Below are 12531 nucleotides of genomic sequence, written 5' to 3'. Positions count from 1 at the left end.
GTTTAATAGAGAGCTGAGATCAAACAAACAAACTGACAAATTGTCAGATAGCAAAATATTTCCATTTTTCAAATGTCTGTAGAAAAGGAACAAAATGCCTGTGCCTCAAATTGCAACATAAAGTATTGTGATACTGGTGCCAGAACATTGATAATTTACCCCAGCTCTGCTTTATAACAATGGTTGAAGTTGCATTCTGCCATAAAAAGGGGAAACAACAATAGTAAGTTTGTTGTTTTAGAATCTTTTACATCAGCACCAAGTAAAAATGCTGAAAACTATCTCGTTCTAGTATCTCATCCGTGAAGATCTGCTGCATTTCTAAGGAATATTTGGGTATTGGACTGTTTTTCATCTAAGGAAATAATATCTGGCTTAAAATAATCATTAGTTAGAGATGCATATTATATATTTATTATAATGTATGTGTGTTTATCTGTATGTATGTAGATACTTGACAGATATCAGTGATAAACTTCACTACCGGGGCTGTATTTCTGCTAAAAAGCAGAACCTATGCTAGCATAAACCTATGCTGCTCTTTGCTTTACTGTATCATTTGAGTCTGGCTCAGTATGATCATGGCATGTGACCTAATCTTTCTCTTCTATGGAAATAATATATATAATAATATATAATAGCCAACTACACGGATACGCTGTCCTCTTTACATGCAGTATGTATCTATAGAATGTCTTGCTTACAAGTATTTAAGGCAGAAGATTCAAGAAGAGAGCAGGATGGATGGCTGGCACTACCAGCCAGACTGCTTTCGTTATCTAAGAGGCATAATTTCTCAGCTGGCAGCAAGGGTATCCACAGATCTGCTGGCTACCACTGCTCTCAAACACACACGCACACACCGCTTGACCCTCCTGCAGCACAATCGGCTGTTTTAGTCAACACACCACAGAATAGGAAATGAAGGGTATCTGCTGTAGCCTGCTGCACACGCTCAATATAGCTGTAAAATGTACAGGTTTAATGGGCACACACTGTCACTGTGTGTAACTGTTAGCAGCTAATGGCTCTCTATTCTGCAGCATGAAAGAGAAAGTGAAAAGCGACCCCTTATCAGGAGAAAGGGGAGAAAAAAGTCAGGGAGATAAGAGGCAGGGAGGGGGGGGGGGGGCAGCGTGACTCGTGACTACAGAAGCCCAAAACGCCTGCGCTCAATATCTGACTGTCTGGAGATAAAAAAAACAAAAGAGAAACGCACTCTGAGCTCCACTTGGGGCACTCACACAAGATCAAACAAAGAGCGTGAGAGAGTCTGACGTGGGGATGAGGGTGAAGGGAAAGCGGAGAGAGCTTGAGAAAGACGGTAGCAAGGTGAAGGTCAGAAAGAGTGAAGACTATTAGAAATGCATGAAATCCACTGACACCAAGGGAGACGAAAAGAAACAGAGAGTGGTGTGCGCTCTCACTGACACAGCAATAGGAAATCAATGCCTACCTTTAAATGAATCAGCAGCAGTGGATGAGTTATCCCACTCAGGTCGATATTTATTAAACTACTGCTCTGGTACATGTTACAGTTACAGATGAGTAATGGTAGAGAGACACATCATTTCCTAATACTTCCCTCTCCATTGACATTTTTGTGCAGTTTTATGTGACTGGAGTCAGCTTGCCAGCAGATTTTACAAGGCATTGATAGATAATGTAAAAGAGAAAGGAATGAGAAAATGAGGAAGAGGAGTAGATTGTTTCTGGTAAAATTATTTTCAAGCTGAGAGTCAGTGCATATGGATGTAACCTCAACTGGGAGGCATAATACAAAGTATTTTGATTTCTCACTTTAAGAAACAATTTTTTTTTTTACCTTTCCCAGGACCACAATTTATAATAAATCAAAGAAAATAAAGGCCTCTATTAATACTATTTGACCTGAAGTTTCACTGTAGCCTCCAAACTAAAGGCAAACAAAAGTCAAACTTTAGCCCTACACTTTACCCACATACACTCAGTCTCTTCCTCCCAGGCATCCTTCCTCCACTACTGTGCTTGGTAACGTGAGCGGAACTTTAATCCTAATCCCTCTACACGTGCCATCCTCAATCAGGGTTTGGATGGAGATACCTATAGATACACAGCCAAGAAGGAGAGGAGCCGTGGTGGGAGTCGTGTCACCTCTACTGTGTATCAAAATACCTCCAACAGACATCAAACAAGCCACCGTCTAAATTAATGTCCCCTCGCCGCCCTGCATGTCTGTCCCATCCATCTGTACCCCTACTGATTCAAAAATCCTTCCTATTCTTTATTATGCGCTCACACGTTTTTGCTCCTAATTTCTTTGTATCCCTCTTCCCTTGTTCAACGTGCCCCTTCAGTTGTCTTGCTGGTACCATCACGGTACATGTCCTACTGCCGGTAAGGTTACAGCTGTGCCAGTGTGCCTGTGGGTGTACAGCATTGAGTGTGGAGCACAGAGATAAAGGGATGTTTGATCCAAATCTGAGCAGACATCATTAGCTCAAAAGGTAAATGAGCAAATCTCATGAATGAATGAAGGCAAGTGGATTTGTTTGGATGGAGAGTCCAGGTGCTTTGAGATGAACATGAGTGTGTGATCATCAGTATAACAGCGCCGTTAAGTGAGACAGATTTACTTATTAACAGATTTACTTATTAACACATCAGGAGCTTTTGACGCATGAGGAGCTAATGAAAAAGGTGTTTTTGCTCTTCTGACTGGTCAAGGATGGTCCAACATCTGCCATTTGGGTGTCAAAAAAAGCATTCTTTTATGTTGTAAACTTAAAGCATTAAAACAGTTGCTGTTGGGCAGAACAATTCCTTTTCAAAATGCAGAGAAACTAATGGAAATTAATTAGGAACACATGAAATCAAACTCCAAAGTCATGGTAGGCTTTGGTTAATGGTTGGTGTTAAAGTAGGGAAAACAACCAGAATGGCCCTTTAAAGTGATGATAACATCAAATGGACATTTGCTGTCTCTTAAAATGAACAAGAATCCTGTTGATCTGATATTAAAAAATGGTCAATTCTATCAAGACAACAACAATCTCATTACCAGGCACACAACACAGACTAATTCAATCAACACTGTCTTGTTCTCCTGAACCAGTAGATTCCAAATGTGATTTCATGGATCTAACATGGACATGGATCCTTCTCTAAAGGATTTGTTTCCTTCGTCAGCTATAATCTGCGTGTGTGTCTGTGAGTCCGAGTGCGTAATGGGGCTAATTTTCAGTTAGCCTGAGCTAGCCCAGACTTCCTGAGGACAAAGCATGCAGCCTGCGCGTGTTTCTGCCGTTTAGCTGACCTAGTCTCTGAACATTAGTCTGGTTGGATGCTCCACAACACATGGGCCGAGAGAGAAGGAAAGAAAGAGACGAATGACATCATTGCATTTTGCTCTGAGTAATCTGGGTTCAGCTGGACGGCAGCAGTGGGGCAGTATGATATCACTTTGGCCTGCAGGCCCTACGCATACACACTGGTTTTACAGATATTTGAACACACTGCCTACGTACACACACATCTGCTGCAGCTTGCATGCACTTACCTAAACTCATGCACATCTTAACTAAGGCTCACCCAATTAAGCAGTCTGTAGGAACAACGAACAAGGCGCTGCGCCATTGCCGTAAAGTTAAGTGTATGTTAAGTTTGTGTGTGTGAAGAAAAGAGAGAAAGAAGGGGGTTGGAGGTTGGAAAATCCCTGGCAACAGCCCCCAAGCAGCATGTCTTATTTCATCTGCTTTCTCTCAGAGGGGAAACATGACATTGTGAAAGATTACAACAACAACCTCGCAGTGGCAAACAACTCACAGGCTCTCCCTTTGGTTGCTGGTCATGACATAGCAAGAAGTACAAGGGGGAATCTTAAAAAACAGAGATATAGTAGTGTGTAAACACAAGTTAACTAAATGTAGACTGAGTGGACAATGTGTAGTTTGGATTCTCCTGATCTTTGGGTATAGAAATCAAGTCCAAATTCGAAGAAGAATTTACAGTTTCTCTATGACCCTAAACTTCTCTCACCAAACCACTGAACTTCAAGGGCGACACGTATATAATGCCGTACTGAAACGCCGTACCTGTACACTACACTGTAATTTGTGAGATTTTTTAAAAGATCACTCGTTTCCTTAGAGGAAGTCACAGAGCTATTCTGGTACAACAACTGCTACACCTGTTTTTCAGGTCAATCCAACTGACTCACCTCAGCTGCTATCTTGGTGCAGTCAGCACGTTGCTCATCACACATTGAGTAGAAAAGTTGCATACCCACTTCTCCTCTCTTTCCCAAAGTTACTTTGTTTTCTCAGAAATCAGCACTTATTATGTTGTACGGGTTGGTGGCTCTGTTTTCTAACACGCAAACCATGAACTGGATTCAGCCTCGCCTCTGTTACTTACTCCTGTTTCCTTGTTACAAGTGACCTTACACTGCATATCATGAAAAATGAAGCAAGTGCACCATCTTTACTTAGAAATTTACGGACTTGATGCACCAAGGGAAGCCGTCCAGGTGCAGTAAAATAGTTATCACATCTCTCTTCTACACTGAATATATAAAAGATAATAGACATCATGCATGATCTCTATCACAACTATAAGCTTCTCTAACTGATCTGTTTCTCTTTGTCTGAATCCCCCCCTTTGTGAATACTAATTTAATGAGGGAAATCCATAAGGGATAAAAGCTTTTAACTGGATTTACTTCATCAGTGATTCATGAAAGTAGTGAGGTACCCAGTATCCACGGTGGGGGGGAACCTCTAATTCCACATATATGATATGCTCTGTTAGACAGAAGTAGTCCTTCATCCCATCGAGTGCCAGTGCTTACACAGCGCAGTAAATATTATTGATATTTACATTATCCACCAATGGCAATTACTAGGTTACTCTGCGCTTCATCAATGATAGCTTGCACTGGCTAACCACCACACGGTCACTGCAACTGCTAAGTACTCACTGAAAAATGTTAGATGTAAACAATGGAGATGCCACACTGAGCGGGATGAGAGGTTGCTGTTTTGGGGGAGAGTTCCACCCTCCACATGATAAACATTTTATCTTCATTTAGCTTGTTCAGTGAAGCTTAAAACAACATCACAGCCTGGATTAAAGTCCCTCTACTAAGTAGTCATCTCTATTAGAGACACCGTTTTTGTGTTGTTGTGTTTGGGATAATCCCCTTTGTGCAGGGGGCTCACTGACTGTAGTTTGTCAGTATGGAGGCAGTGATGGCACTAACAAACTGAAAAACAGAAGAATACTGTAGAGCCTCATTCAAAAATAATGCATAATTGAAAAGAAGAATCCTTCTGACATGTTGGACCTAGATATGCACCACTATACAACCTGGCTGAGCAACGTTTAGTAGTTTTGGTATTTCTAAATATTAAGAGGTAAGAGTTTACTTTAAAAAAAAAAAAAGAGAGACTCAAGCTTCTTAGAAATAAATCATAAACTGATGTCATACTGATGTGTCATGCTGCTTCCCTTCTTCCCTGAGTCACCCTCTCCCACCCAAAACATTAGCAGCCTGAAGTATGGTTTCTCCCTTGGCCAGCAAATAAATTACATTAGTGCAGCACATGAGCAATAGTGTCCTGTTCTGTCAGTCCTGTTCTGTCTCATTCAGTAAGCTGATCGCAATCAGCCAACAGGGGATAAATATATTCATAACATACCCCTCATTACATCAAGCTGAACCAGAGTAATCAGGGCAGCTGCTGTGAGCAAAGGACTCTTCCTCAGCCTCCCTCCTTTGTTTATTAGCTCTCTTGATGGCTGCTGGCTCACATAGACTGTTATTGTGGCCATCATTCCAGAGACTTCCTTTTAATTCTGCTGTGTGTTTTTTATTTTGTAAATGCCCTCTGTGCATATATAATCAACTCCTTTCTGGTTTTACACAAACTAGTACTAAATCTCTGCCTGGCTTTACAAAAAATGAAGTGAAATGCTAAAGTCACGCACAAGAACATAAAGGTTGAACTGCTTTTTCACTAAAGCCCCAGGAGCTGGAGCTGAAATTGCTCTAGTCTGCAACACACACACACACACACACACATATCTCTACTTGGCGTCAAGTTTAGCCAGTCAGCTGGTGACATGTCAAGTCCAGAGAAATAACATGTAGCCGGGGGAACAGAGGGGATGGGGGAGGAAGAGAGAGGAGAGGATTAGTTAGTTTTACCGTTGCAGAACTGTAGCAGTGATGAGGTGTCATACAAGCTGCTGTAGCTGGAAAACCCGTCCTCCATTCTCAACCTCTGCTCCGCTTCTCTGTGCTCCCTCTGTTATCCACCGCTCCTTTGCCGTCCCCCCTCTCTCTCTCTCTTTCTTCCTCTCTCTCTCTCTGGTAACCCCCCTCCGTTAGTTTATCGTTCACTTGGTGTCCAAGGCGCTCTCTCCATTCACTCTGCACGGGTCAGGCTCCCTGGGTGAGTCACCATGGTAACCCATTCACTCCGATTATGTCATGTGAACTCTAACCCCTCTTCTTTTCCTCTTATTTTCCACCCCCCCTCACAAAAAAAGTCCTGAAATACAGCAGAAAACACTCGCTGCTGAAGAATGACTGCACCACAGAGACAGAAGTTAAGAGGCTGCTGGTGGTTTCTTTCCCCCCCCTGTGCTCGTCCTCTCCTCCCTACTGGTCCTCAATTCCCCTCTTGTCCTTCTGTCTTCGGCAGAGCCAGCTGTGTGTCGTTAGCTCTCGCTGATCTCCTGCAGAAAAACAGCTTTAAGAGGGCTTGAGCTGAGAGCGCAGACAGACTCTGGCACAGGCAGTTACTGTGTGTGTATGTGTGAGTGTTTAACGCCCGGGACAGCCCAGCCTTCCCCTGTCACACAGTGTGGACGAGTCAGAGCACAGGGGGCTGGGCCTGCTGGATAGATCCTCCTCCTCTCGTTTGGTGTGAGAGGAGGGGATAAAAGAGGAGAGTAGGACAAACAAAACAGGTGAGCAAAAAGGAGTACAGAGGAAAGCAGAAGAAAATAGGAGAGGAGGGAAAGGAGAGGAGAAAAGAGGAGAGGAGAGGAGAGGAGAGGAGAGGAAAAGGTAGGTTAGGAGAATAGAGGAGAAGAAAGTTGCACGAGGAGAGAAGAAAGGAGGAGAAAAGGAGGGAATGGGCCAGGACAATGAGAGGATAGAATAGAAGAGGAAAGGAGAGGAGGAGTAGTAAGAGGAGAGAAGAGATGGGAGGATAAAAGAGGAGAGGGGATGACAAGGTAGGGTAGAAGAGGACAAAAGAGGAAGCGAGGAGAGGACAGAAGATGTGAGGAAGGGAGAGGAGAAATTTGGCTGGGAGAGTAAAGGGGAGGTGCACAAAGAGAGCACAAAAAAAGGTGAGAGGAGAGAGGAAGGGAGTAGATGAGAGGAAAGAGGAGGTCAGAGCAGAGGAGAGGGGAGAGTACGAGGTACGTGATGAGGAAATGTGGGGAGAAGACAAAAGAGGAGAGGAGGAGAAGAGGAGAGGGGTGGAGGAGAGGACAGAATAGAGAGGAAAGGAAGGGAGAAAGGGGGAGATAGGACAAGTTAGTGTAGGAGAGGAAAGGAGGAGGAGAAAAGAGGTAAACATTTATTGACAACTCAGTCAATATATAGCAGTTACTACAATTACTACATTATTTTACTGCTCTTCCAAACATATACACAAAGACATAGAGTCACACGTGCTGTATGCATACTGTAACGGTATGGAGTCACATGGGGACACGCCATAACAAACCAACGTGACATCTTTCTCAAAGCCAAACATTCAAACCAAACATTGCCAGGGGATCTCTGTGGTGGCTAAACATGATTATCATTCTGTCCTCTGTCTGTCTTATCTGCCACTCTGCAGACTGCACAGAGACCGAGAGATGCTTAAAACAAGGACAAGAGGGGGAGAGAATAAAAAGTGAGACTGGGGGATTGAGGAAAAAAGAGAGAAGAAAATGGGATAGAGGGGGAGGGGATGGAGGAGGAAAAGGAAGAGAGAGTGCTTGAGGAGATTTGTGGGGTACAGAGAGAAGGGCCAAATTAAAAAAGTGAGCCATGTGGGAGTTTAGCGAGAGAAAATGGGGGATACCCTAAAAAAACTGTGTGCTTGTTAATTCTAACCGGGGGTTTTGTGTGTGCGGGTAAGGGGGGGCCCTTTGCATTATTTATAATTCAAGCTTGCAGGGAAAAGTAATACGCCTAAAGATGAGAGAGCCTGTGGCCTATATATTCATGTCTGAAACATTCCCCCCTTTCTTGCTAGATCACAAGACCGAGCCGACAAAATCGCACAAAGGCAGGGATGCTCTGAAGACCAGCAGTGGGAGAGACCATGAAAGGATACATTTGTTTCTCTCACTGTTTTTAAAGTAGCCCAGCAGATGTGATACTATCTGTCAGCGTGAAGCTCTTTTTGCGCAGGTATCTTGCGTAATATCACAGGATCCTTTCTCGTTTAAAGGTGGCCTGGCTATATTTGACCTATAACAGGAGGATGAAAGGGATGCAGTGAAGCACCTTTTAACGGTTGATCAGTTTGTGGTTCAAGGCATCCGTGTTGTTGACCTCAGAGCAGCAGCCCTGTTATTCTCTCCCTTGGGAAAACACTGCTCTCTATCAAGCTCTATATGGGAAAACAAGGTGCTCTTTGTAGACCGATGTTACATTTGCACACTGCAGTAGTTGTGGTGTAAAATCACAAGGATATGACATTTCAAAACACCCGTAAAACAAGTGCTGACCTTTACACTCTTTGTCAGCAACTACAGTTTATATTCTGACCTACAACTAGAATGTGGAAAAATGCACCATGGCATTTGCATTTATTTAGATACACAATCGCATTTCAGACATTTTTTAACCACCACAAAGGCCATGACATCCAGTGTTTTGATTCAGAAAGGAATTTCATGCAGCTCCTCGCCCAGACCAACAAGCAACACACACTGTAAACATGCTTTGTGTTCTTGCTCTGAAGGCTGCGAGTTACGCCGGTGTTTTGTCTGAAGGGGTTCAGATTATTGCAAATCTCATTCTGGGGCAGATTTGGGATCTAGATTAGGGATAGGGCTGGTTTTCGTGTATCTGTCACTCTGTGCATATGCTCACGTGAGAACAGGCAACTAAAACTGGGGTATATTCCCTCCAAAATCTCCCCCGTGGGTCCCTAAACCCCACCTACAGCCCAGCGGGTGGCAGGTGGTGGAACTGCTGCCGCTGCACCCCTCCTTTCTCCACACTTCCCTATTGTTCCTCCCACCACCCATCCAGAGGGTGCACACTCTCTTTCTCTCTCTCTCTCACACACACACACACACACACACACACACACACACACACACACACACACTATAAACAGTATAGTGCTGTGCAGAGTGTGAGGATATCTGGCTTCTACTAACAAATAGTGAATGTGTGCAGCCCACAAATTGCAATTTGCAAGAGCTAAAAGAGAGTGAGTGCTGGACATTCACCATTAACCTCTTAAACTTTACCACTGGCCCCATTTTTACAAATTTGTTGCATGACCAAGCATCTGTCACCACTAGAATGAATGCTTTTTTATAAATTTAAAGCAACTTCTGGGGACATTAATGGGAAACTCAAGAGATAAGACAGGTTAAGTTGAAAAGGTAATCATGCAGACACAAAAGAGATCTTAAATTCATTTTTTAAAATTTATATAGTGCCAAATCATAACACAAGTTATCTCAGGGAAAGATGTTTTTGTACAGCCTGCGGGATTCGAGTGCATGCTGACTCTGTTTTTACAACTTTGGTTCTCAGGAGGTCATATTCAAACTGAGCTGAGTTGTTCATTTCTTATTTTTTTCTTCCAAAGGGCAAAAAGAAACTGCTGACAATGGTTTTATCCACAGATGATCAGTCAGTCTGTCAGTGGGCCAGGATTATACGCAGTCAAATCCAGAGCTGATCAGGAAACAAGGTCAATCCTCTCTATGATCCAGCCACCATCTGTGTGCCTGTCCTGATTATTGGGCTGTTTTGTCCTTTACACCATGAATTAATCCAACCTGGGGTCTTCATGATTCATATAAACACTGAATTTCAAACAAAGCCTTTTTTTTTTCTTCTTCTTTTTTTTTACAGTCAGTCAAGCTGGACAACTAAAGATTGTATACACCTCGTTATCTCTAATGTTCAGGCAGTTGTGTGAAGGTTTGCTCCAACTAGTTAAACATTACAGTACACTAGTGACACTGGGAGAGTTGCCAGATTTACCAATGTTTCACACAGGTGTCTTCTATGATCTCTGTATATGAGGCAATAAAATGAAAAATAAAAAACAACAACAAGATATATCATAAAGAAATGCATCCCAGGTAAATCAAACGTAACATTTATTTTTCATTTAAGTGCGTAACGTAGAGGTGAATGTGTAAAATATAAAATGTAAATGTGGGTGCAGGTAGCAAAGGTCACACAATATAAGCCACAGTAAAGAGTGAGCAGAATATCCTCACCATGAAACAAGTGTTATTCATTTATTTCCCCAGTGGTGATAACATTCACAGTCTGGTCATTATACCAACTCATACTTACAGTACTAAAGTGAAAGACTGCAGGACTGATCTTAGTTTCAGGCCCAAGATAATATTTTTGTAAACGTAGCGATATCGCTGAGGTTGACAATTTGTTTCAACAACTATTAGATGGGTTGCCATGAAATTTTGTACAGACACTCATAGTTCCCATGAATTCTAATGATTTTCGTAATTTTCGTAAAACTCTTGCACTACCTGCAGGTTGACATTTGTAGTTTTGAGAGAAATGTCTCAACAATAATTGGAAGGATTGTCATGAAATTTGGGGTAGACATTCATACCTACTCATCAAAATTTCAATTTGTCCAGAACTTTTTGAAACACCTGCCAAACTAATGACATTCACATCAGTCTCAGCTGTATGCATAGACTAAAAGAAGGTTTAGTGGCAATTAGCAAAAGGTAGCATGCTAACACGCTAACTAAGATGGTGAAAATAGTAAACATGTTACTTGCTAAACATCGACATGTTACCATTGTCATTTTTAGGATTTTAGCATGTTGATGTTAGCATTTAGCTCAAAGCAGCACTTTGGCTATGCCTCGCAGAGCCACTAGCAAGGCTGTTGACTGACACAGAACAAGCAAACCTGCCTACTTCCTACATTTTTTTTTCTAATCTACTGGATGTTTCCTTGATGCTAAAATGGCCAACTTTTCCTACTAGGAACATTAATATTCTATCTTTTCATATCTGAGGCTTTTGTCAATAAAACCAAGATCATTTCAAGGAATGACAGTGTGACATTTGATAACAGCAGCTGTACTTTTGATACACAGATGGTGAGAAGAGGCCAGACCAGCAGAGGATGTAATACTGTCTGTGACAGCTTCACTCTTTCAAATAACTATCTGGACAGAAGCGCACAGATAGAAACAGGTAGAGACAGATTGAATGTGTAAGGGGAGAGTAAATCAGCTGAGTGATATAATTCCCCACCTGCTGGGGAAAATAACCATTTCTAAAACATGCTTATCAGAGTCCAGATTAAAACACATTTTATGACACTGAATTATGACCTCTGCTCCCCTTACATCAGACATTATTAGCTCCACAAATCTAAAGTAAAGAGACTGCCTATGTACAACGTGTCAGTGATCTATTCCAACAATAGGAGAAAAACAAGTGTGTAAGAGAAACAAATACTTTAGTTTAACCCTGCAAGTTCAATCAGAATCCATAAAGAAGAGCTGTTGAAAGTTTTTGTCATCATGAATTATGTGGAGGAAATGTGACCTACTTTCAATGGGGAAAATCCAACAGAGTGATAAGGTTTTGTTCACAGCTCTGCCTCAGAGAATCAGGCAGAATACAATTCTCATAGCAACACAGATGTTGGATTCAAGCTCACAACATGACATATGATTTTTGACTTACCCCATACGTTTTTCATCTACATTCTTACCTGCCTAACCTAATTACATTATTACTGTACAAGGCTAAACATAAACTATATCAGAGGTTCTATGAAGCTATAGGGCCAGTTAAATGCTAGCCATAGCATGCTAACAAGCTCACAATTTTTATGCTAACTTGCTGATGTTTTGCAGCTTTAATGTACCATCTTAGATAAGAGTGTTAGCATGCTCACATGTGGCACTGCACAGCCATGAGCTGAGGGTTATATGAATGTCATTAGGTTTGCAGGTACTTCTGTAGGTTACAACTGTGACCTCACATTTGCACCAAACACTACTGCTAAGGCTGAATATTGAATCTAACTCAATTTTGAGGTATCAATGCAGTAAAACAAGACTACAGGATGGAGCAGCAGCAATGCCAAAGAATAATGTTATGATTCAGGGAAACTGGGTCACCACTTGTGTTTTTAGTGCAGTCTTTTGGTCATGCTCTCTAATAGCATTATGCATAGAAATCCCCTACCAGACTCTATAATATCAACAAAGAACCACATTTACTGACATTTAAGAGTTTTAGAGAAAGAGGGAGTTGTGGGAATGTGTTTTTCATGTTGCACTGTGGTG

General features: G+C 42.0%; 1 protein-coding gene across 8 annotated transcripts in view; it reads right to left on the bottom strand.

Moving 5' to 3' along the window:
* The window catches only part of eml1 (EMAP like 1), a 58466-nt gene that overhangs the window by 36244 nt on the left and 9691 nt on the right, over nt 1-12531 (bottom strand). For 3 of the 8 annotated variants that reach the window (XM_038728943.1, XM_038728944.1, XM_038728945.1), the window contains exon 1: nt 6188-6792. The exons of 2 other annotated variants lie outside the window; for them this stretch is intronic. In XM_038728943.1, coding sequence (XP_038584871.1) covers nt 6188-6254 — 67 coding nt within the window. In that variant the 5' untranslated portion in view covers nt 6255-6792. Of the gene's footprint in view, nt 1-6187; nt 6793-12531 lie in introns of those variants that run through there. 3 more of the 8 variants (XM_038728947.1, XM_038728948.1, XM_038728950.1) reach the window with 2 other exon arrangements.

The sequence above is a fragment of the Micropterus salmoides genome, unplaced genomic scaffold (genome assembly GCF_014851395.1).
Source record: "Micropterus salmoides isolate LMB-PRFRI ecotype aquatic unplaced genomic scaffold, ASM1485139v1 Ms_hic_scaffold_19, whole genome shotgun sequence".
NCBI lineage: Eukaryota > Metazoa > Chordata > Actinopteri > Centrarchiformes > Centrarchidae > Micropterus > Micropterus salmoides.
This window is presented reverse-complemented; position numbering and strand designations above follow the sequence as displayed.